Source organism: Pipistrellus kuhlii, unplaced genomic scaffold, assembly GCF_014108245.1.
Source record: "Pipistrellus kuhlii isolate mPipKuh1 unplaced genomic scaffold, mPipKuh1.p scaffold_m20_p_11, whole genome shotgun sequence".
Classification (NCBI taxonomy): Eukaryota; Metazoa; Chordata; class Mammalia; order Chiroptera; family Vespertilionidae; genus Pipistrellus; species Pipistrellus kuhlii.
In genome coordinates, this window is record NW_023425416.1 from 15,346,033 (window position 1) to 15,370,184 (window position 24,152).

A 24,152-nucleotide genomic window follows, 5' to 3' on the forward strand; every position below is an offset into this window, starting at 1 on the left:
ATCAGAATAACACAGGCCAGTGGTTTTCACTTCACCAATTTTCCTTTAAATAAATCTGTTGGTGTCTTCTTCCTGTGACAGGATTTCGGGATAATGCCTGCCTCTCCGCATTTTCTGGCTTATTTCTTTTCATGCCAGATATCTGATATTATTCAGACACTTGTTTTGTTATTTAAAATGAAATAGTAGCATGCCAAAGTTTTTTTCCCCCCCACAAGTCAGCAGAAAGAATTAATAGCTTTGTTCAAGGAATGTTAAATAGCAGAGTACCTCACTGCTATAAGGATTTATTACTTTTTTACTATTCCGATTTTTTTTTTTTAACTTAACAGGGTGCTAAATATAAGAGCTCTACACATTTGACAGATCATCAGTAGGGCTGGCCTATTTGTGGAAGCCAGAGGCCCTGTAAGATGAACCCTCTCACATCAGGAGGTTAGACTTCCTGCTATAGCCATTTCTGAAAGCACGAGTAAAAACCGTGAGAGATTTTTCTTTCTTGCTTCGTGTGTGTGTGTGTGTGTGTGTGTGTGTGTGCGCGCGCGCGCGCGCGCGCGCGCGCGCGCTTACCTTGAGGATATTTTTCCCATTGGAAGGGAGGGGAAAGAGATGAGAGAGAAACATCGATGTCAGAGACACATCGATGGGTTGCCTCCTGCAATGCGCCCTGACCAGGGCTGGAAATCAAAGTTGCAACCCGGTATGTGCCCTTAACTGGGAATCGAACCATCAACCCTTTGGTGCATGGACCAAGGCTATGACCACTAAACCACACCAGTCAGGGCAAAGCCATAAGAGCATTTCAAACCAGTTCTGCCTGGAGATTGACAGCAGCATCACCAGTCTTCAAAGAACACCTGCCAGGTCTGGCTGCAATCACTGGCACAGAGGAGTAACCTTATTTCCTCAAAAGACGCAGTTCTTGTTACTCCCACCTCCCATTCTCCAAACAAACATCCCCCCCCCCCCAAATAAAAGGGACTTACCCTACTATTACTATAACAAAATCCAGTAAATTCCATCCATTCCTAACATAAGCATTAGGATGTAGCAATAATCCATAAGCTATAATCTTCAAAAATGTCTCGACTGTAAAAATAATCAGGAAGGCATATTCTACTTTTTCCTGTGAAGAAAAACAAAGACAAGGGGGGGGGGGGGGGAGAAGAAGGAGAAAAGGATTTTTAAAATACAGATTAAAATATTAGCATCAATTTCCAAGCATTTTTCCCCCAAGTCAAATTTTCATTACGAGACATGGAACCATTAACACCGCACCTGGGCCAGGAAGACATTTTCCCTCTAACACGAATGCCTCACAAGCAGCTAAGTATAACCCTCTTCTCACTGGGGGCTGCATGACTGCATTCTGCCACCTGCCCTGATGCATGTGCCATGAGGCTGCGAGGACATAAGCATGCTTGCTATTTGCACACATTTGCAAAATGCAGCATGCTTTCCTCCTGAGGCTGCCAAACCGGGCCCAGAAAAGCATGAGGGTGCAGCAACGACTCCAACGGCAGCTTTGAACAAAACGTCCTGTGGAACAGAGGAAGATGTGTCTGCTTTGACCCTCTCTTGATCTTGGGTGTATATCAGGGTCAGCTTTATCACTGAGCAGCAAGGTGACCTTGGCAAAGCCCCATCTCTCCTCTGGACCTGAGTTTCCTCATCCACACGCACAGTCATGGGGGTGAATTCAGGATGGAAAGACCATAGTCTGCTTATTGGTATGCCCCCTTTCTCAGATGACCCTGCTGAGTGTTGAGGGGTCACCACACATGTTCCCAGGCCAGGCTCAACCTTCTCTTCTCAGCACGATTGCCACATGATTGCCACAGACCTCTGAGACTCCGTCCTTGGGCTCCATGACTCTTAGAACCTTCTCCCAGTTCCAACTCCTGCATCTCCACGAGTATAGAAAACACACCCATCGGCCTAAAAATGTTGCCTTTTCCCTCTTTTATAAAGGTTTTCTTTATATAACTTCAGCTTTCCTAGAAATAGGGGCCGACCGAGATGTGTGTGATTCATTTTACAAGAGGCATTCCCTGGTAAATGGTAACTAACTGAAAAATCCTCAGGAACGAAACTCTTCCATATGGGTTATAACGTCCTCTACTGATATGAATTCTGAGCTGCGGGACCTGAGGAAAGTCACCAAGGTCAGGACAATGAAGCCAGGAATTCACTTACTAAGATGCCTCGTGCACGAGGTCAAGTCAGCCTGGCCCAGGAAACACTTAGTGAGCACCTCTTCCGCTTGGCGGCCCCATACCCGGAGCCAGGTTAAAAAAAAGTCTCCTCTGTAGTCCCCAGCCTCAAAAGGCTTAGCCTGGGGGAGAGGGGGCCCACGGGGGGGGGGGGGGCAGTTTCTAACATGCACACAGAGACAGTCCCAAAAGAGGTAAGTGACAAAGAGCAAGTCTGCATCATTAGCCCACTGATAAGGCCAAAGGGTCCATCCACTTCTCCCCTGTAAGACCTCTGCTTTGTCATAGGTACATGACTGCTCTTTGGCTCAGCCACCCTGGGCTCGAACCATCTGCCACCAGTGCTACCCCTCTTTGCCGGCCAGCTCCAGGCCCCAGCTGAACCTCTGCGCATCTTCTCATGGCATCCTTCCTCTTTGCCACCAGGGGAACCATCCAACCACCACAGTACCCTAGCCTTCACCCCCCACTCCCGACTCCCCACTGGTTCTGCCAGAAACCAGTTTACCAGTTTATCTCCCTTCCAGGTCCCTGCCATTCCCATCCCGCCCTCGGAGTGCCCTTGATCCTCAGCACACCGTCATGGCAGCCTAATCAATTCTTTTGTGCAGTGAGTTCGCCAGAGTCAGTGTGTCTTCCATTTTAAAAGCCTAGTTCAATATACATCCCTATGTTCACCGCAGCATTATTTACAACAGCCAAGGTATAGAAACAACCTAGGTATCCATCGATAGATGAATGGACAAAGAAGATGCGGTAGACATATACACAGTGGAATGTTGCTCAGCAATAAAACAGAATGAAATCTTGCCACCTGCGACAACATGGATGGACCTAGAGAGTATTATGGCAAGTATTATGTCAAATCAAACAGAGAAAGACAAATACCTATGATTTCACTTACATGTCGAATCTAAAAAGAATAAACAAAAACAGACTCATCAAAACAGAGGAGAAAGGTAAAGGGGGGATAAATGATGATGGGAGGAAACTTGACTTGGGGGTGATGAACACACAAAACAATACTCAGATGATGTATTATAGAATTGTACCCCTGAAACTTATGTAATTTATTAACAAATATCACCTCAGTAAATACAATAAAAAGAAAATAAATTTAAACGGTAAAAAATAGAGAACAAACTGATAGTTGCCAGAGGGGATGGAGACAGGGGGGTGGGAGGAAAAGGTGAAGGGTAGTAAGAGGTATGAGCTTCCAGTTATAACATAAATATGCTGCAGTATGTAATATACAGCAAGGGGAATGTAGTCAATAATATTGTAATAACTTTGCCTGGTGACAGAAGGGTACTATGCTTACAAGGGTGATCACAGTGTAAAGTATATAAACGTCAATTCGCTATGATGTACATCTGAAACTAATATAATGTTGTATGCCAATTATACTTTAATAAAATAAAAAAAACATTTTTTAAAGCCTAGCTCTTCCACAGACTCCAGACCCATGCTTCCTCCAGACCTTCCAAAAAAAAGTAGGCCCTGTCCTGGGGTTCCCTCAACCCATGCGCCCCAACCCCTCCTCCAGGCAGTGGAGAACTTGCTTGGCCATGACCTCCTCCCCCAGACCAGGCTGAGGTGAGCAGGTTGCCAAATGCTCCCAGAGCAGCAGCAGGCACGCCCCCTCCCTGCCACACACAGACCTCCAAGGCCGCTGGTTCCTCTCCATTCTCCCTGTAACCTCCCAGGCACACCCGCTCCTTTTCCTGAGCACTGCCATGTCCCCCAGCGGGGTGCTGCCACGGGAGAGGCATTCACACCGCTGTGGGCGTTCTGCGGGACAGGGGCCCACTTCGCTATTGGGTGGGGAGGAGACATCCGGGAGGGCTCCCGTGAGGCAGTGGCGTTAACTTTGAGAGCTAAAAGGAAGAGCTGTTCTGTTGTTTTAACCAGGAGCAACAGTCCCTGAAAATAGCAATCCACGGTACTTAAATTAGCCCCTGACCACCAAATGTGAACTGTCAATATGTTTTGGAGACTTGGAGTTCTAAGGGAACAGGGTAAGCTGAAAACAGCATGCTGATTTTACAATTTCGCTCCCCCCTTTTATCCCTTCTGCTTTATTTACTAGGCCAGACTGGGGGAGGGAGCTTTTGCTGCCATCAATATTCATAGCAGTTACATGCCTACGTCAACACAGTGCTATGCTTTAGAGCAGAAAAACAAGGCAAGGAACAGAGAGTACACCTACCAACACTGCTTGTTTTTCCTCTTCGGCTTTCATTTATAAGTAATTCAGCCACAATAATGCACGGCCCATTAGTATAACTGGATTGTTTAGGGCTCTTTTATCCCCCTCTCTTGTCCTCTTCTCTCTCCTTTTTAAAGAATTGGGTTTCTCTTTTCAGAATCCTCAGTGCATTACTAGATGGAACTGACTATAAGAAATACAACTTGCTTTAATATGATGCTTTATCACAGTGGCGTTGCCATAAGCCAACTCAACATCAGCCTGGAGAGCAAGGCAGGCCCTCTGCCTAGAAGCCAGTGTCCTCCTGGTCCCCAGTCCTGCTGTTAGAAAGGACTCCTATGCAACAAATACCCCTCCACGTTAAGCAAATGTCGAGTAAAAAACATCTTGCAAAACAACAATTATGGGAAAAGGAGGTCATTTACCACACACACACACACACACACACACACACACACACAAAGTTGCTCATTTGAGGAAAACATGTTGAGTTAGTCATGTGAAAAGGAACCCTGATTCTTAACTGGGCGAGGTGGTGTGAGTGGGCAGGGAGCTGAGGGGCCGGTGAGGTCTGTGGAGAAGGCTGGAGTCTGTGTAGGATGGAGGAGAGCACGGCGGAAGCAAAAGCAGCAAAGGTGAAGGAACGGGCTGAAAGAGGCAGGCAAGAAGCCTCCAGAAGTGGGCATGAACCGAGGTGTCCCAGGGCTGGGCTTCCCCTTAAAGTCCTATCCCAGGCTAAACAGAGAGAGTAAATGATCCCTGCACCTCAATGTCTCTGTGTTTGCAGGCAGAGTCACGTGACAGGGGATCCTGGGTGGGCAGGGCCAGTCAAACCTCCTTTTAAGAAACCACCAGCCCGGCCAGTGTGGCTCAGTTGGTTGAACATCATCCCATGCACCAGGAGGTCGCTGGTTTTATTCCCAGTCAGGGCACATACCCGTGTTGCAGGCTCTATTCCCAATAGGGGGTGTGTAGGAGGCAGCTGCAGCCTATCGATGTCTCTCTCATTGATGTTTCTATCTCTCTCTCCCTCCTACTTCCTCTCTCTGAAAACCAATAAAAACATATTTTCTTAAAAATCTAGTAGATAGTGATAATTTAAAAAAGAAACCACCAATTCCTCTTAATCAGAGACCAATCTATCTCCCCTACTGAGATCTCGACCCACCAAAGAAATAAAGGCCCCAAATTTAACTCTGAAACCTGAGTTATTTCCTTTATACACAGAAGTTTCACCAATCAGGAGAGGCTCTACCAACAGTCTCTAAACACTTACCTCTACCCAGAACCTTGAGAAGCAGAACCTGCAACTGTCTGGGGGTGGGAGGGGCCAGGACCCTCAACAGGGATGCACTGGTACTTGTTTGATCCATGCTGATGCTTGCCCGCCTCCATGCCTCTGCCCACCCTGATTGCCCCACACAGTGTGCCTCCCCCAATATATGGAGCCCCACCCCCTCTCAGTGAGCACACGACAATGACACAGGCCTACGACAAGCCCAGCACTGCTGACTGGAATGAATGCCCAGCTCAGAGTCACACATAATATCCGTTTTCTACTAGCCCAACTCAGGTCTACTTCCTGTCCCCGCTTTCTAGAATGGTTTCCCCCATCCTGCTTTCACTGGGCCAAGTTCTACTCTTCCTTCAAGGCTGAGCTTAAATGACACTTTCTCAGCAAAACCCCTGCTGACCTCCCAGACAAAATCGGGGCCTGATGTTAGGTGCTGTCAGAACTCATTACACTTCTTCATAAGTTTACTTGCAAGTTTTAAACTCTTTAAAAATTATCTCTTCAGTATCTGACTCCCCCAATAAATGATAATTTCTCTAAGATCAGAGACCATTTCTGTTTCATGCATCATTGTATTTCCAAGGCCTGTCATTAAAATACTCATATTTATAAATGAATAAATAGAAAAAATAAGAGGTTTCGACCAAACATTACTCCATGTCTCTTCCTGCTAATAAGTTCCATAATTATGTTAGTCTGCTCAGGCTGCCGTATCAACATACCATTGACGGGGTGGCTTAACAACAGATTTATTTCTCACAGTTTTGGAGCTGGAGAGTCCAAGGTCAAGGTGCTGGCTGATCTGGTGTCTAGTGAGAGCTCCCTGGCTCACAGGGGGCTGACTTCTCTCTATGTCCTCATCTGGCCTTTGCCTGGTACGTGTATGTGTAAAGAGAGAATGAGAGAGAGACCCCTCTCTTCACCTCTTCTTCTAAGGGCACTAATCCCATCATGAGGGCCCCACCCTAATTAACCTCCGAAAAGCCCCATCTCTAAATGCCAACATGTTGGGGGTGAGGCTTCCACATATAAATCTGAGGGGATGCAAACATTCAGTCCATAGCAATAATACCAGGGGCCCATGGCTTTGCCCTGTTTTGGGAAACTGTCCCAAAGTGTCAGGGGAAAGCCTCTGAGTACAGTCGTCCTCTTCCTTAACCTCAGCCTCATCCAGTGAGTGAGGAGTATACACACAGGCAAGGCAGTAAGGGTGGTGAGGAGCAGCCCAGAGACTGGGAGCACAGGGAGTGGGGGCAGGTGGGAGGGACTGGGCAAGGCTGAGTGGACCGCTCAAGGAAGGCCATGAAAGGCCCCGTATGGCGGGCTGCAGAGCATGGCCTCCGTCTCTTGGTGTAAAAGGAGCAGACAGCACAGATGAGTTCTTCCCGCTATAAGACTATGATTCCCTGGGCCCTGATGAGCAAAGCCCTGACACAGGTGGTGACAGGAGGGTCTGTGAGGCTAAAGACCCTGGAAGACACCCACCCAAGTGCAGGGGCTGTTTTGTCAAGTGGCCGGGCCATATTCAGGCCAGGCTTGCTGAGAGACCACTCGCAAGGAGGCGACTGGGGAGCCACAGAGCTGCTATCACAGGGTCTCAATAAGCTGTTCACTCTCTATGAAATCTGGGGGCGAACCGCAGGAGGGTGACCAGCAGCTGGCCTCGGCTCCGAGCGAGGACGGCAGCCCAGGTCATTTTTCTCTCTGCAGGTATTAATGAAGCATGTACTTAGCGGGCCTCCAGTGGGTACTTGAACACCGTCGTTACATGAAGAAGCTGGCAGGAACAGTCAGCTTGCCCCTGGCTTTCTTCCCCTTTGGTTTAAAAGTATAAACTTTCGATGACATTTGTGTCCTAAGTCCAATTCTAGCCTGTCAGCTGGGTCACTCACCCCTGGCTGAGTCACTTACCCTTTCTGCTTCTCTATAAAGCAAGGGTAGCCACCCCACCACCAGGCTACAGTGAAAATCAGATGAAATGAAAGGTGGGAAAGCTATACCATCGGTCAAACAGGGCACTGTCACAGGCTGCCCGGGGCAGGATGGAGCAGGAGGAGTGGACAGGAGATCTGGAAACTCTCTGAAGATGTTTCTCCTGAAACCCCCTAACGGTCAGGTGACCCCATCACCACCCAGGCAGGAAGGCCACTGCCCAGGATGTCATCAGGATGTACTGAGAGGACATGGAGGGGGCCAGCAGGGTGGCCTGGCTGACACTGCAGAGACCAGCTTCAGTGGCAGCTGGGGTGTGGGAAGCGGGCAGCATCCCGCCTGGGCAGCGGAGGCTGGCAGGGCACTCTCTCTGGAGGTGGCCCACTCGCTCACCTGCAGAGCCAGAGGCAGCTGCTGCTTTGCTGCCGAGAACAAAACAAGCAGCTTTGGTGGGGTGGTTAGTTACAGTTCTGGCCCCCCAGAAAAACACCTCAGGTGACAGCAACTTCTCTTCCCCCAAGAATTGCTTCTTTCCTACTCCCGGTCCCGGGGCTGCAGGGGTCAGCATGTGGCCCAGGTCACACGTTCAGGGATAGGTGTGTTACCCAGCGCATGTCAACCAGGTCCACTCCGAGCTAATCCTGGGGGTTTTCACTTCAGCAACTAGGCAAGAAATACTATCAATGGCTGGATGTAGCTCCAAGATACAGAGCCAGAAAATGGGAGAGGGTGTCAAGCAGAAAGACAGAGAAACTCAGACAGAGGCAAGCATCTGGCTCTGAAGCCTTTGTTTGAGCACCTGGTCAAGCTAAGCCTGAAGCTAAAATTCTCCCCTTTACCTTGAGCTATTCAATTGCAAAATCCAATAGATGGAGACAGTTTGGTCTTTTGACCAATTACAAACAAAAGAGTCCTCGCTAACAAATACCTGGGTCCTACAAGCTCACTCTGCTTCTCTGAACGTTGAAGCATCGAAGAGAATCTTCAGCAGCTCCTCCTCTCTCTAGAGATTCAGCCCTTCTGTGATTCCTTCTGCCCCGCAGGCTTACGGATGGCTCTCTATGCATAGGACCCATGAGCCCTACAAGCCAGGTTTCTCTGAGAATTCATGTAGGGTTGGCTTTCTAAATGGCCTCCTTCAATCTCATTCATCCTCTGTTGCTGTCTTCAGTTCCAACTGGTTTCCTGTACATTACACACTCTTGTAAACTTGATGCCTGGGACTTGCCTTGCTTCCCACCCTCCCCATCCTGGGACATGCATGCCCAGATCCCTGGTAGTAGCTGCCGTGTACGGTTGGCAGCCATGCCCTTCCTCACCCAGCTTCAATGTCAAGGCATGCCCACCTCCACCCCACCTTGTCTGGCAGTTCAAACACCCCACTTCAGTTTAATTCAACACCATTCACGAGGTGTCTACTCCCTGCCAGATGCAGTCCTGAGCACTGGGTTTTCAAAGATGGCTAAGATGTTGTCCATGTCCTGAAGGGGGACATTGGGCGCATATGTAAAAATTCCAAAGCAGACACTAATCAAAGCTAATGCAGAATGCAGGGGAGAAGGGGAGGAGGGGAGGGAGGGAGGGTGGAGCACTTGATTGTGTCTGGAGCATTTGGGAAAACTTCCTAAAAAGCACAGGACTGTAACACATCTAAATTCCTCCATCTGGCATCCCCAAGGACCTCCACAATCTGTCTGTGTTCTACATACTGACAACCCCACCATGTGCAGGCCCCCACTCCACCTCATTCCCCCCTTTCCTTCTCCATGGCTCCCTCGGCTCCCACCTGCTAGTTCCCATAGCCTCCTGGGCTCACATGAGACCTACCGGAACCCCTCGTATTGTGACTGCTCTGATCCGTGACGAAAGCATTTCTGTTTTCTAAATCCTTCTCCACCCTTTCAGGGACAACCAGGAAGTTTTATTTCCTCTGAGACTACTCTGCCCCCTCTTGCAAACCTGATGCCTTTATTAGGGAAGACAAATGTCTGCCACGTGCCTGCTGCCTCTACGCCTGGGGACCCTGCAGCCGACATCACTCACCAGTCATCACTGGCACCCCTCCCACGGCAGCCTGCTGCAGCTTCGCTAGGTGCCCAGTCGAGCATCACCACTGACTGCAGTGGGCACAGGAGTCAGAACACTCTGCTGCCCCAGAGTTGAGAGTTGTGCCATGGGTTTTGCATTCAATCAGGAAAGTGAACCGTACAAACACTTGAGCACCAACTCTGTTCAAGGCCACGAGAGAGGGCAGAGATGGGCTCAGCATTGCCCTGTTTCAGGAGCTCCTGTCCCCTGGGACGGTAGGCCTATTACATGTGCTGTCTTGTATGAGGCAGGCACCACTGTATCTCCCTCTGCAGCATCCTCTCATCGTCCCAACCTGAGAACTGAGCTCTTAGCCTCGGTAAGTGCACCAAGATGGCATCGCCCACAAAAAAAAGGGACAGACAGAGCCATGACTCCAAGGCTGCATGTCCAAGCATCTGAGCCAAGACCCCGCCACTGTCGGGAACCCTGAGAGCAGTTCTAACGCGCAGCCAAGGTCCCTCTCGCCCTCTTCTGGCTGGAGCCGCAGTCTGCTTTCTTTCTGACCAGCGTCAGAAAGACACTCTGTCCTGACAGCCCAGGTCAAGGTTGAGCCCTGTGGGAGTGCGAGCCCTGCTGGGGCCGACCGAGCGCCTCGCTGCCTCCCCATGACCTGTGGGGCCTGGCTCGTGGGACCACTGCCTAACATCCACCGTTTCAGAGAAGAAGCCTGTTCTTGGCATTGGTTCGTTCTAATGACACAAGCCAAAGCTCCAACAGTTCCACCTCCTTGGCTGAAAAGAAATGAGCAAACATTTCAAAATGGCAGGAAGTGAGCATGTTTAAAACCAAACATTTCATTTTGACAAGAAAACAGCCATTCTGTTCTTTCCATGAATGGGGCTGGAGAAAAGCCTTTCAGCACTGTATATACTTAAACCCCCTGCCCTGTGAACTATAAGTCAATCTCACACCTCCTTCCCTGTGCACGTGCACCCTTAGACACAGCACTTGGGCGAAAGCAACTTCCCAGCATCTTATCTCTGCCGATTCTCCAAGCGACAGAGTAAGACAGGCAGAGAAGGGATCAGTGTTTGCATTCACCTAGGACGGTCACAGGCTCTAAGTTACTCCCGGCCATGGTCCATGGGAAGAGGCCGGACCACACCTACCTGGTGGGGAACCACACTCCCATGCCTGTCAAATCTCACTTGGGCTTCTGTGCTTTTCCACCTGTCACACCACAATGACCTCAGCCTCGGGTCACCTACGCACTTCCACTTAGCAACCGGACTTGCACCTTGCAGGTCACAGCTGCTGACGGTAGGAGTGGTACCTGGCGGGTGGGGCTCAGAAACACGTGCACCACCTAAAGGAGGCTCAGAGCCTGAGGTCAGGTCCTGGCTCTGCCACTTACTGGCTTTGTGGACTCAGACAAGTGGCTACACTTTCTCACTGCAGCTTCTTCATCACAAGGTGAGCAAGTGCCCAGGTTTGTTGTTGAGCATAAATGAGGTAACACAGGTAAGCACATGCGCCAATGAGCCAAGGTCTGCGTGCAGCACGCTCCCATGCCGGGGGTTAATTTCACTGTTGTGTCTTTGTAACAAGCCCTGAATAGCACTGGCCGCCACCCAAAAACAGCACAGGGCCTGCATGGGGCAACTGCTAACTACTCCCTAAACCGGCACAGGGACAACAGCCCACTCACTGCTGGCCCACAGGTCTGCAAGCTCACAGGCAGCCGGTCCCTCAGGGGTCTGCTGGTCAGCACTGCTGCCCTCTGAGGGAGAGAAGGGCTCCGTCTAACCCTGCTCCCACCCCCTGGCCTGTCCAGCAGTCTGCCTGGGCTATCACAGACAGTCAGATGAGCCAGGGACTAGCTTCCAGACCTGTGTTACCTGCCCCTTCACCGCTAGCAGAAAAGGGACATCTGGGGGTCCCTAGGGAGCAGGTGGCATTCAGCTCCCCACTCATTACTCCACCATGAAATCCACTTTGGGGATGAACAGCCCTCATTCATGGCCACCTATTTCCAGTGGATGTGCTGAGAGCATAGGAACATAGATATTCCTATATACATTTATGAATCGAAGTTTAAAAACACAAAGCATGAGGTCTATAACTGAGATAAAGTGTTTTCTGCATTTACTCAGATTAATCCCATGAGGGTAGTTCACCACTGTTTTACTAATAGAAAGTAAAATGAAGTTTAAACCCAGGTACCACCCGGTTGTGGCCCTGAAGTGGAAATCAATACAGAGGTCAATGACGGAGCAGACGGAGTCTCCGCAGAGCCGCTCTGAGCTGGGGAGGGTCACAGCAATGGCCTGGTCCTGCCAGTCAAACCTCTGTGGACCCACCCAGGTTTCCCACAGCAAATCCACTCCCAGGAAAACAGTGGCTCCAGAAGCCGTCACTAGAAGGCTCTATTTGTTCAGGTGGCTAAGGCTGGTTAATATTCCTACTGTTCTTTTTAAAGTAAGTTTTTATTTAGTACCTACCTCGCTCCAAAAAAGAACTCTAAGCAACAAGAACATCAAGATGTGAAGTAGTTAAGAAAGGGAAAGCTCTATGGCTGTTAAAGAAAAGGCAGCAGATCTATGCTAAGGGCAGGGAAGGATACACTACTACAGGAACAGTATGAATGATATGAATAAGCAAATAATATGACACCCTGATGAGTGAAAAGATCTCTTAATAATCCAGTATGCTGTGCAGGCTCCTAAAAGTGAGGAGGCTTGTCTGTGAATACAAGGTCTTAGCGAGGAAAAGGATAGACTTTCTATCTCTCTTTGAGGTGTTTCTGATTTGTGTAAGCTTTTCTCCTTGGCTATCTTTCATGAAAGTCATATGAAACTCTAAATATTTAGAAAAAAGTAAGTTAAGAAAAATAAATACATTAACAAGGAAAAGAAAATGAAACAGGAATAAGACCATTGAAAGATGTATACTGTGTAGACATATTTTATTACTATGTCTCTGCAATTTCTAACAGCTAATGGGAGAGAAGGAAATCAGATCAGTGACACAAGTCACCTCATCTTTTATTTCTCTGCACAGAAAAGTATTTCTCCAAAGGGTTGGCAGAGAAACCAATCAGCTGACAATATGAAGTGAGACCCTTTTTATGAGGTGGAATAATATTTGATATTTGTGTTTATGGAATTTATACTGTAATGGAAGAGAGAGGACTTTTTTAAAGGAATACATACGAAGTTAATTTTGTGGTTTATATCCACCAATTTTTGGAAAATAAAATGGAAAATTATCAGAATGCATAGAAAAATGTCAGAATTTATTAAGTATTTTTTCATCAGACTCATGTTTTAATGACATATACATATATGTTTGTGAGTTGTAATGTAAAATGTATCTATTACATTTGAAGAAAGAGTTGAAAACCACAGCCAATAACCAGGCCCACAGTGGTCCCACAGTGGGCACAAATATCTACTCTCTTTCTCTCATGTTCACTCCTGCACACTCTCTGCCCCCCACACATACGTCCACAAAACCCAAGAAACAAACCTAATAGGAAAAGCCAATCCAGGAAGTGACGGGCGTGGAGTCCATTTCCTGTGGGGTTTCCAGGTAAGGAGACAGAGTAAGGCCAGGGCTGGGCAGTGAGTTCCCTGCTCGTCCTAGGAGATCACCTGGGGCCACCTTGGGAGTCAGCACTTTCTAGGGTCATTCATCTGGAGAGGGAGGAGAGCAAGGGGGGCCAGCCAAGATGAGAGTTTCCATGGGAAGGAAGATGACCTATGTTTGCAGGGGGCACCGAAGGCAGAAGGGAGGACCGGCGGAGAAGAGCACCAACCAAAGGCCTGAAGTGCCCACAGAGAAGGCACGCAGTCCAGAGGCCCAGCAGCACTGTCCTCTAGCAGATGGAGAAAGTGAGCCCTGGAGGGAAAGGGGCACCTGGAGGCGAGGAAAGCAGCCTGGACCCCTGGGAGCTGGGCATGGAAAAGAGACAAAGTGCCACAGTGCCCCCCCCTTCACGCCCCACCCCCAATCTCCCTAATCCACCTGGAGTCCACGCAGGGAATGGCTCATAAACATTCCAGGACAGAAAGCAAACTGGCACCCCCAGTGGGCCAGCGGGTCAGAGAGAAGCAGGGCAGGGAGCATGAAGACCTTGGTTATGGTCCCCACCTGGGTCTGGAGCACGCAGGCATGGGAGAAGCTGCGTGAAGCTGCGTCCTCTGGCAGGCACGGGGCCGCCTGCGGCCAGGCACAAACACGGCTTTGCTGGGAACAGGGCTGTCAGCAAAGGGGCGTCTAATTCACCAGGAGCTACGAGAGGCAGAAGGGGTTCCTCTTACCCCTGCGAAGGGTGGTCAGCTAGGGTAGAAAGCTCTCAGCTGGGCAGGCTCTGAAGCACTGAGGCTGTCATGTTAGAGCATGTTTCTTCACGGTGAAGCCAGCTCCCAAAAGAACGCTCTTTTAAGGAAGCCCAGATGGTGGGTGAAGACAAACATGTTCCAATCCTGGTTCTGTCCTGGCCCCAGAAGTGAATAGAGAAGTGAGACCCCCAATGCTCTCAATGGGGATTAAGAGGAAATGCCTGGCACATGGGCTACTCTCCGCCACCAGCTGTGCTGTGACCGCCCCACAGGAGGGTCTCCACAGCCCCGGGGTTGGGGAGGGCGAAGGACCTCCTATCAATCAAGGGTGAGGTTCCAGGAAGTTGAGAAGTCATCTTACTTGACTTCACTAAACATTGCCACAATGCTGGGGCCCAAAGGGGTACACCAAGCACCACCCCCAACCAAAGTTTATATTCTAGGACAAAACACAGTATTGAAGGCTCAGAAAGACACAGGAAAGATCATCAACAAGCAAGCAACTTGCAATCACAACCACTAAGTCCTGTCTGGCTAGCTGAAGCTCAAAACCGCCTGCAGCCCGTTCATTCTGCACAGATGCCTTCTTAATGGTTTCATGATCACTGAGATCAATCATCATTTTAATAATGATTAGTGTTGAAAACGCAACAGGCTCAATCATAACTGCCCCAATTCAAAATTCATTAACACTGTGACCAGCTGAAAACATTCCACTGGAGCGCCGTACCTCCGAAGAGCACTGGCAAGCTGCTGCACGCCCAGCCTCTGCACAGGGCCACTGCCTCCCCGTGTCAGACAGGGCGCTTTCCATTGTCACGTCCCGCTGAACTTAGGGCTCGGGCAGACTCACACCCTCAGGATGTGACATCCTGAGACATCTGAACGTGAAAGCCCGTGACGCGTAAACAGTGAAACCGATGCTATTCTCTAAGTATCTAGGTACATTCTTTATAAAGCATCGTAGGGAGTTAGGATAAAATAGAGCAAACAAATGCAGGTTTTCCTTTAATTACAGTGTTATGCTGGTGAATCAGACCTCAAAGGTCTGGAAATTACTACTTTCTATAGCTTGTGATTCTGCTCAAATGTCAAACAAAATAAAAAACAAAAATCCAAATCCTGAACAAGTAGTTCAGCTGTAACATCTTTTTTTTTTTTTTTTTTCCAGCCCAGACACATGAGAGTGCAGAGAGACACAAAGATGTGAGATATTATAAGATGAACCCTCGTTGGAACAAGTGGAAGGTAGAGAGAGGGGCTCTGAAACACAAGTGGCTGCTTCATCTCTGCAGGGCCTATATGCCATTCATTTGCCACGTTTGTTGTTGTTTATTGTTGATCCTCAGCCGAGGATATTTTTTCATTGATTTTTAGAGAAAGTGGAAGGGAGGGGGAGAGACAGAGAGAAACATGTATGTGAGAGAGACACATCTACTGGTTGCCTCCCTCATGCACCCGATGGGATCGAGTCTGCAACTGAGGTATGTATCCTGACCAGAATTGAACCCACGACCCTTCAGAACATAGGCCAACATTCAACATTCCAACCACTGAGCAAAACCAGCTTGGGCTAATTGGCCATCTTTAAACCACCAGCCATCCATGAAGCCAGGAAAAGGAAATCTGAACTCTGGCTGGATGACAGGTTGCCAGTCCTAAACTGGTTACACTGTGCATTTAGAGTCAGTTTGGGTTCCAAGTTCCCTGGTGGTCCAGCTACACAGCCTTGTGCAGGCACTTCGTCCCTGTGAGCCTTGCTTTCCTAATCACAGGTGAGTGTGGTTGGAAGAATAGCTGAGATAATGTGCAATGCCCCGAGCATAGTATGCACACAATAAATGGGCGTTATTATCCTGGGAATTGAGGATAGAGGCTCAGCCCTTGACCTAATACTGGATAAAAAATGTAGCTAAAGGTTTTGTTGTTGAATTGGACATGGGCGAAATGACAGCAAAAGATAAAGGAAAAACCACAGTAAACTTTCAGAATTGCTCTCAGATTTCCTCTCGTGTATTTTTATTTTATTCTATTTTTAACTAAAACACAACTGGAAACTGTGAGTACATAATAGATGTAGTTTATGTAAGAAAAACAATTGGAAGTCTGACTAGTAGATGCACATATCCAAAGGAACCCTTTGGCCCCACTCCAAAAGATTGGCAATGAACGTTGTTATATATTCTAGGTCAGAAAAAGCCTGAAGATGTGTTTCTGCCTTTTTCAATGACTCACCCTGTAACTGATTTTTTATTTATTTATAATAACCAACTTCTAAGGTCAGATATAAGGGCAGGTACAGCAGGAAGCTAGCGAGACCCGCCAGAGCTCACTTTGTGCTCAGTTCCAGCATCTGACTACGCTCGCCATGAGTTTGTTTCTAGAAATTGCACAATAGGGTGCAAATGTATGGTCGGTCAGAAGTGAGCATGTCAATAAACAGCAGGGCAAGTTGTGATGCACTGGTAGGGTACAAAGTACCCCGACTATGTATTGTACTTGGGCTTGATGCTGGCAAACTTCCCAGAGTTGAATGCTCTGTCACCACCTATCCTTGTAGTGTGCGAGAGCAGGGAAATGCGTGTGTGTGTGTGTGTGTGTGTGTGTGTGTGTGTGTGCTGAAAGCAGCAGCATTATGAGCTGGGGTAAGGGGGAAAAGGGAGGGAGGCCACGTATGTGAGCACAAGTGAGAAAGAGAGAGAGAACGCATTTGAGCAAGAAAGGCCCGCAGAGCATCACACGTGGGCAGGAGGGTGGAAATTCACACCTGGATCGAGTTCCCCGGAAAAATCACCCAGGTCCCCGCTGCTAAATCCTAAACTATGACTTCCTCTCAAAGGTCAGGAAGTCTTTCATTCTCTGATACAGTTCCTGAGCATCTGCTGTGTGCAGATGGAGTGTAGAAGGAAAATAAGGTTCTCTCTCACAGGTCTACACAGATGGCCGCAGGTGTGAGAAGGTTTGTAGGAGAAGACTGGAGAGCCACTTAACCTCACATCCTCATCCATTACCAGCCGCAGAAAGCACAGGGTGGTACAAAGGCGATCAGGCAAGCAGTGCTACCTCCTTGGGCTAGATGAGACTCCCCATGACAACTCAAAAACTGGCACGTCTCACTAGACCAGGGTTGGCAAATCATGGACCACAGGCCAAATCTGGTTCACTGGCCCACGTTTTAAAACATTTTTATTGATTTTTTAGAAAGAGAAGAGGGAAAAGAGAGAGGGATCGATATGCGAGCATCAATCGGCCGCCTCCTGCACACCCCCTACCAGGGGCTGAGCCCGCAACCCAAGCATGTGCCCTGACCTGGAATCAAACTGGCACAGGACAACATCCAACCAACTGAGCCACACCGGCTGGGGTGCAATGGCCCAATTCTTGTAACTGAAGTGTTGTTGCAACACAGCATGCTGATCTGTTTATGTCCTCCCTATGCGAGCCTTTGTACTGCAACAGCAGCGCTGAGTAGCTGTGACAAACACTTAGCAGCCTGCGACGTATAAAATATTTCTTTCTGGTTCTTCACAGGAAAGGTTTGCTGCCCCTGCTCCGGACCCTTGTGCCCACGAGAGAGGTACAACAGGTTCTTCCTCGCTGCTTCCTGTGAGGCTCACAGCACTGACACCACAGAGGCCACCGAGGCCAGGAGCGCACGCGAGCACTGTCACCGCGGCCCTGCCCGGCTGGAGGCACATGCGGCCACTCGGAAGGTGGCACAAAGGAAACTGCTCCGTCGGGCATCATTTTCTTAAAGACCTTGAAGGACCTCGTTCCCCCTTATCCTCGGAGAAGCTTCAGGTTTTACTCTGCATTTCACTAAAGTTCCTGCGAGACTATAAAAATCCATAGCCACTGTGAAAATGAGTTAAAATAATAGTTTCTGCAAGATACTTTAAGTGCGTGGCATTCATCCTTGGAACTGGGTCAGGGAGTGCTGTAATTTGGGCTGCCGGCCCTGATGGGAGCGCGCAACAGGCCCAGAACAGCGCGTGTCAACTCTCTGAGGTGGGGGGAGTGAACACAGCCTTAAATAAGACTTAACCTCCATCCTTCTGCAAGAAATTATCCTCGGACTCTGGCAAATGGCAGCATCAGAGAGCGCGCAGCAACACGGGGAAAAGACAGCCCCAAATAAAGGGCACGGCTCTGCCTCTGATCCTTCCACGTGTGAGCGGAGGAAGGATGGCAGCAGGCGTGAGAATAAAATTTATTTAGTCCTTAAGGCGCTGGTGAGGCATTTCCTGTCACCCAGGGATCAGAGGACAGGCCCTCCTGCACCTCCTGCTGGAAACGAGGACTCAGGCCCCATTTCCCAAGTGACCAACAAACAGGGAGGACCAGACACCTCCCCAGTGGGGCTTGCCAAGCAGCCGCCACCATCAACGGCCTGCCACCGCCACAGTCCCAGGAGGCCCGAGAAGGCCCCTCCCTAAATCCAAGTGACAAGGACACAAGAGAACCATAAAGACAGTCGTGCTGGCGACAAGGAAAACCAGCACCTCATCCCCAGGGTCCCGTCCCTGGGCAGGAAAAGCCAAGTGGCCGGGAAGTCACATACCACCCTGGGGACGGGTCACCAGGAGAAGCCAGTCGTCCTAGTGACAGGCTGTGCGTTAGGGTCAAAGTGGCTGAGCAGAGCCACATGTCCCAGGCCAGGCCAGGCCTTCCACAGAAGCCCACACAGATCCCAAGGGTGGACACCACCAGCTGGAGGGTCTGTCACCTGGTTGGTTTTAGCTGGAAAAGCTGCAAAACCAACCAGGAAGAGCCTTCAGTTATGCCCGTTAGGTTAAATGGTACATGCCCTTTCCGACCAGGAAGAGCCTTCAGTTATGCCCGTTAGGTTAAATGGCACATGCCCTTTCCGACCAGGAAGAGCCTTCAGTTATGCCCATAGGTTAAATGGTGCATGCCCTTTCACTGGATTCCTCCTCCCTTTCCTCAAAATAGGGAGGTTAGAGCTGAGGCACAGGGGGTGGGGGGAGCACCCCTACAGCAGGTTACCACACTGAAGTATAGTGACTGAAAGTGGCTGGGAAGGTGTGGGTCTGCCAGATGTGAGGGTGGGAGGGAGGGGGGAGGTCGAGACACCTCTGCACAGGTGAGTGCAGTGATCTGAAACACCAAATTATTTCCTGTGAAAATGTGATATTCCTCGGTGAGATATGGAGGGTAAATTGAGGCTCAGAGAGAAGAACTTATCCATCACATAAACCAAGACAGTAGCTACAGTGAAACCTCCCCTGCACAATGACACGAGTGTGACTTTATCATGTTTCACTAAAAAAAAAAAAAAAGAGGGATTGGCTCAGGGCCTTGGGTCAGGTTACAGGTCTTCCCTCCTTGGGGGCCTTCCTAAGAGCTTCCTCTCTCTTCATGTCACCACTCAGCCTTCCCCATCGTCTCTCTTCCTCCCTCTTCCAGCAGGTGACTCTGTCGCCTGCCATGCCTGCCCCCTTTCCCCTCCTCGGATTGGTTTTCACAACCTGGACCTTCCTGGGTGGACAGGTAGTCCCCAAATACTCAAGCTCCATTGTGGTTCTAAGCTGTTTCCAGTCCGGGGGCTCTAGAGCAGGCCTTTCTGGAAGCTGGCCATCTTCTTCTCCCCTCTGGCCACGAGGGTTATGCACAGGACAGCGTTGACCACCCCAGCCCACACACTTAGGTAGCGAGAGTCCAGCCTGAAACCACCTCCACAAGCGCCCCCTTTCATCAGCAGGAATATAGAGAGCCCCAAACCCTTCTGCTCCCAAATTCCACCAGTTCAGTGCATCTCACTGGTCAGTGTCCAGTTTCTAAGCTAATCTAGAAAAACCTGAACAGAACTAAAAACCAAAGTCTTCCTTTCCTTCCACCCCGATACGGTCTGAATTTTCTCAGTTGACTCCCCTCTGCTGTGAACGCAGGGAGCAGGACCGGGTGACGCCATGTGTCTCTCTGCATCCGATGTCCTGAACCCCTGCACACTCCCCCAACAGCACGTCACCGGGGGACCAGTCACCCCACCGTCTGACTTATTTCCTTAATTTGTTGCAAGCTCATAAACAGATTTGAAGGTCACATAGAGATCTGGGTGGTCACAAATTATCTACAGTTTTAGCAAGTTCCTTTGTCTACACATGACACAACATGGGCATATAATAGCTAGTGAGCACATAAATGAACAACCGTGTATGCCTTTCTAAAGCTGACTGCATTAGAAAGCGGGGCCCAAGCCTGGAGAGACGGGGTGCTGGAGGAGGGAGGGGAGTACAGGGCTGACACTGAGAACACTCCCATGTCCCAGAGCAGCAAACCCTCCTGAAGGGTGACTGGTGCCACCATGGCCCTCACAGAGCTGAGAGCCATTAGGGGAGTGAAAGAACTGTCTTGGGAGACGTGCTGGAGACAAGAGGCACGTGTGGGGGTGCAGGAAAACCACAGAGCAGCTCCTCTGAACGCCCAGCAGGAAAGTGCAGAGATACAGTGGGACAGGGCCAAGGACTCATTTATAACTGGATGGCTCTGCCAAATGCAGGGAGGAGGGCAGACCTTGCGGTCCAGCTCACTTGCATCAGCACCCGTGCTGGGACCCATTGCCCCTCATGCCCTTCAGGGGTCCTCCCAGGTACTCTCTCAATGCAGGATGGCAAGGCCCAGAGATGAGTGAAATGTGGTCTTTCCTGTGTGTGCCCTGCTCTCAGTCTAGTCCGCTATACTGAGCTCTGCCGACTGTCAATGACACAGAGACAAGCTGAGCCTCTTTATTCTGGGCCTAGAGCAATGCAAGAAACACATTAGACACTGTGAGTCTTTGCAGACTGACACACTCTTTCCCCCCATTCCCTCTTCAATTCTTTATAAAAATATGGCAGCTCATCAGCTTTTTTACACCCCTGTTCTATCAATGCAATTTCCCCTGTCACTAGGATGCTGTGGGTTTCTTATAGTTCCGCAGGGCACCAACAGGGCGTCCATCTCTGCGATGCCCCTACACAATCCCACTGCCACCGCCTGGACAAGTCCAGTCCCAGGCCTATCACCTTCCATTTCCAGGAACTGCTCCCATCAAGGCCTCAGCTCCAGCACTGAGGGGTGTGCTGAATGATGGAAATAACGAACACGATGAAGGGCTTGTAGCATAGAGCAGAGAGCCTCCATAAGAGTCCTTCCCAAGGACTGGGAGGTAAGCCCCAGGAGAATACACTTTGCAGATGGTGAAGGTAGCTGGGGCTGGGTTGGCAGGGAGCGGGAGAGTCAAGGCTGCCACCTGGGGGAGGGGTGGGGAGAGGCTCAGCACAGCTGGGGGAATGGGCCCAGGAAGAAAGGCAGCGTGAACTTGACCAGAAGGGCAGAGAAGTTCTCTGTTTTGTTGTTTTCATTATCGTGCAAGAATGCACTAGCCAACGTGCTGACTCTCCCTTCTAGCTTGCCTTTCCTGTGCTTATTATTGCAGAGCTCAGTTCAAAAATTAGGTTCACTGCAAATAAAAATGAGAACAATGTTGCTCTGACTTCATTCCAGAAAAACAAAAAGGAATGAATGTTGATCTAATCTCTGTCCTCAGTTCACTCCATGAGTATCCACAGTGGCTGGTGACTCCCCCTCCCCACACAAAGGCTTGCCTGCCCTTGCGAACCTGAACGATGTCTCTGGTATTTTTTGTCCAAGGCCCAGAAAGTTAACACGGACAGCCATTTTGACTCTTGCACACAACATCCACCATTGCACTGGAAGCGGGTAAAAAATGAGATGTCCTACCACATCTCTTATTTAAACCTTTGTTGAAACACCAGAACTCTGTCTGGGTCACTGAGTATAATTCAAGTTATTTCGTGAACTCTGAGTCTCCCTGGTCACTGTTTCCCAACTTCCTTCAGTTGGTGTTTTTCATCTCCAAATGAAAAGACAGTGAGAGCAACAATTCTAAAGCTACTGCAATCACTCGGCACCTAAGCAAGCTCCCACTCTGGATGGTCACGTTCAAGGGCGACAGTTAAGGGGGAGAGAGAATCGTAGCTGTGCTGAGAAAATGCACTCAAAGGTAGCCAGGTGATGCAAATGAGTCAGAGGACGGAAGGGTTGTCCCGAATGTGACAAATCAGCGATACTGCAGAGGCTCCCCCGGTGGGGTTTAATGGAATATTGAAGAAGGTAAGCAATATAGCCCTGTGCAACGGGGCAATAAATCACAATTATTTTGCATGCATATTACTGCAATTTGCATCCTCCGCTTGAGCATATCTATTCTAACGTTATGAACATTTTCAAACACACAGGGAAGCTAAAAGAATTTTGCAGCGAATACCCATAGAGCCACTACCTAAATTCCACAATTAAGATTTTGCCATGAGTGCTTTATCACGTACCTAGCCATTCCTCAATTCACCTACCAATGCATCTTTCTTTCAGATACCCTCTGTATAATTTATCCCTAAGCCCGTAAGCATGCCTGTTTAGTTTTAAAGTGAAATTTAGACTTTCAGAAATGCATTAACCTCAGGTGTGCTATTTAATGAGTTTGACAAATGTACGCCCCCCCATCAAGATAGCCTTACATCACCTTGAAAATTCTCATGAGCCTTTTCCCACCCAGTCCCCACCCCACATTCTCTAGAGGCAACCTCTATTTTGATTCTTACCATCAAAGATTAGTTTTGCCTGTCCAAGAACTTGTATAAATGGACTTACTAGTATATAATATTTACTCCTTCACTCAGCTAATTATGCTACACATACCAGTAGGTCATGCCCTTTTTCTTGCTGAGTAGTATTCCATGTTTTATGAAAATAGCAGTTTGTTTATCCATTCTCCTATTGATGACACCTGTATAGTTTCTAGGATTTTTTTTTTATATTATGAATAAAGTTGCTGTAATCATTTGTGTATAATCTTTTTTGTGGGCATGTTTCATCTCTCTCTGGTAAATACCCAGGAATAAAAGTGCTGCGTTACAGGTCTCATAGAAAGCCACCTGAGTTTTTCCGAGGTGGTGTACCACTCGCTGACAGTCCCGCCAACAATGTGTGAGAGTCAGCAGCCCCTGCGTGGTGTCTGTGCAGACCCTCCTCCTCACTCGGGACGTGCCCTCCTTGCTCTTTCCTCCATGTCCCAGGCCTGTGCTCCTGGGGCAGAGCATGGCCAGCCTTGCAGGAGGACAGCGTTTCCCCTTCTGCATGGCCAGCCTTGCAGGAGGGCAGCGTTTCCCCTTCCTCCGGCTCAGAGCCTACATCTGCCCCTGCCTCTCAGTTGCCCCAGTCCTCACCTGATGTTAAAGTTCCAAATCTCTCAAATAGCAGTGAATCTTTCAGAAACCACCCTGAATTAATCCCTCCAAAAATGTGCAAACCACGTTCTTATACAAAATTAGGGTTGCAAATGCTTGGGAGGAGTTCTCAGTTGGAAGAAATGTTCCCACACCACAATGTACAAATTTTGTTTTGGGGGTTTTCTTGTGCTTTTAAGAGAGACCAGAAGTGGGTCCAAGTGGAAGGAATTACAGATCTAAACACCCTTCTCAAGAGCCCACTCCCTCCTTCAGGTCCCTCCACACACACTGCCCGTGGGAAACCCACTCGCTAGAACACTCCACCGCCCTCCCCCACCTGGATTTCTCTACCTTAAAGGGCAGGAAGCAGGACCAGGGCCTTTCCAGGGCTAATACGTGATGATCCTATCATTTCTCTTGGTGCATTCTCATTGTATTGTGTTCTATGTGCGTTGCTATTTAAGTTTTCATAATCTTTCCTAGTAGCACTTACAGCAATCTGTAACTATTGTGATGATCTCTTTCCCAGTGAAAAATGTCCCGGTGCCTAAGAGACTTTATTGTTTGTTCATTTGCCACCATGTCACCCACTCCCAGCACAGTGCCAGGCACAAAGCTGACTCCCAGGAACTACTTGCTCCGTGAAGACCTGTGTGTCCTACGCACCACGGCGAGACTGCACATCTCTAGAAAGAAACCCCATCTTCCCTTCTCACCACAAGAGAAGCAGGTCAAAAGGAAGCCTCCACTCGAGACTGGTGGGCCAAGTAAGCCCTGTAAGAGGATCCTCCATAGTCCCTCTAACGAATAAGGAAGGAGGTCAAGTTCAGAGGGAGAGGACACCCGACTCAGAAGAGCCGAAAGATGAGGGCCGGAGCC

General features: G+C 49.1%; 1 protein-coding gene across 6 annotated transcripts in view; it reads right to left on the reverse strand.

Annotated features, from left to right (window-relative positions):
- Positions 1-24,152, reverse strand: part of CACNA1D (calcium voltage-gated channel subunit alpha1 D) — a 284,634-nt gene that overhangs the window by 146,547 nt on the left and 113,935 nt on the right. For all 6 annotated transcript variants that reach the window (XM_036430837.2, XM_036430839.2, XM_045579044.1 and 3 more), the window contains exon 4: positions 987-1,126. In XM_036430837.2, coding sequence (XP_036286730.1) covers positions 987-1,126 — 140 coding nt within the window. The remainder of the gene's footprint in view (positions 1-986; positions 1,127-24,152) is intronic.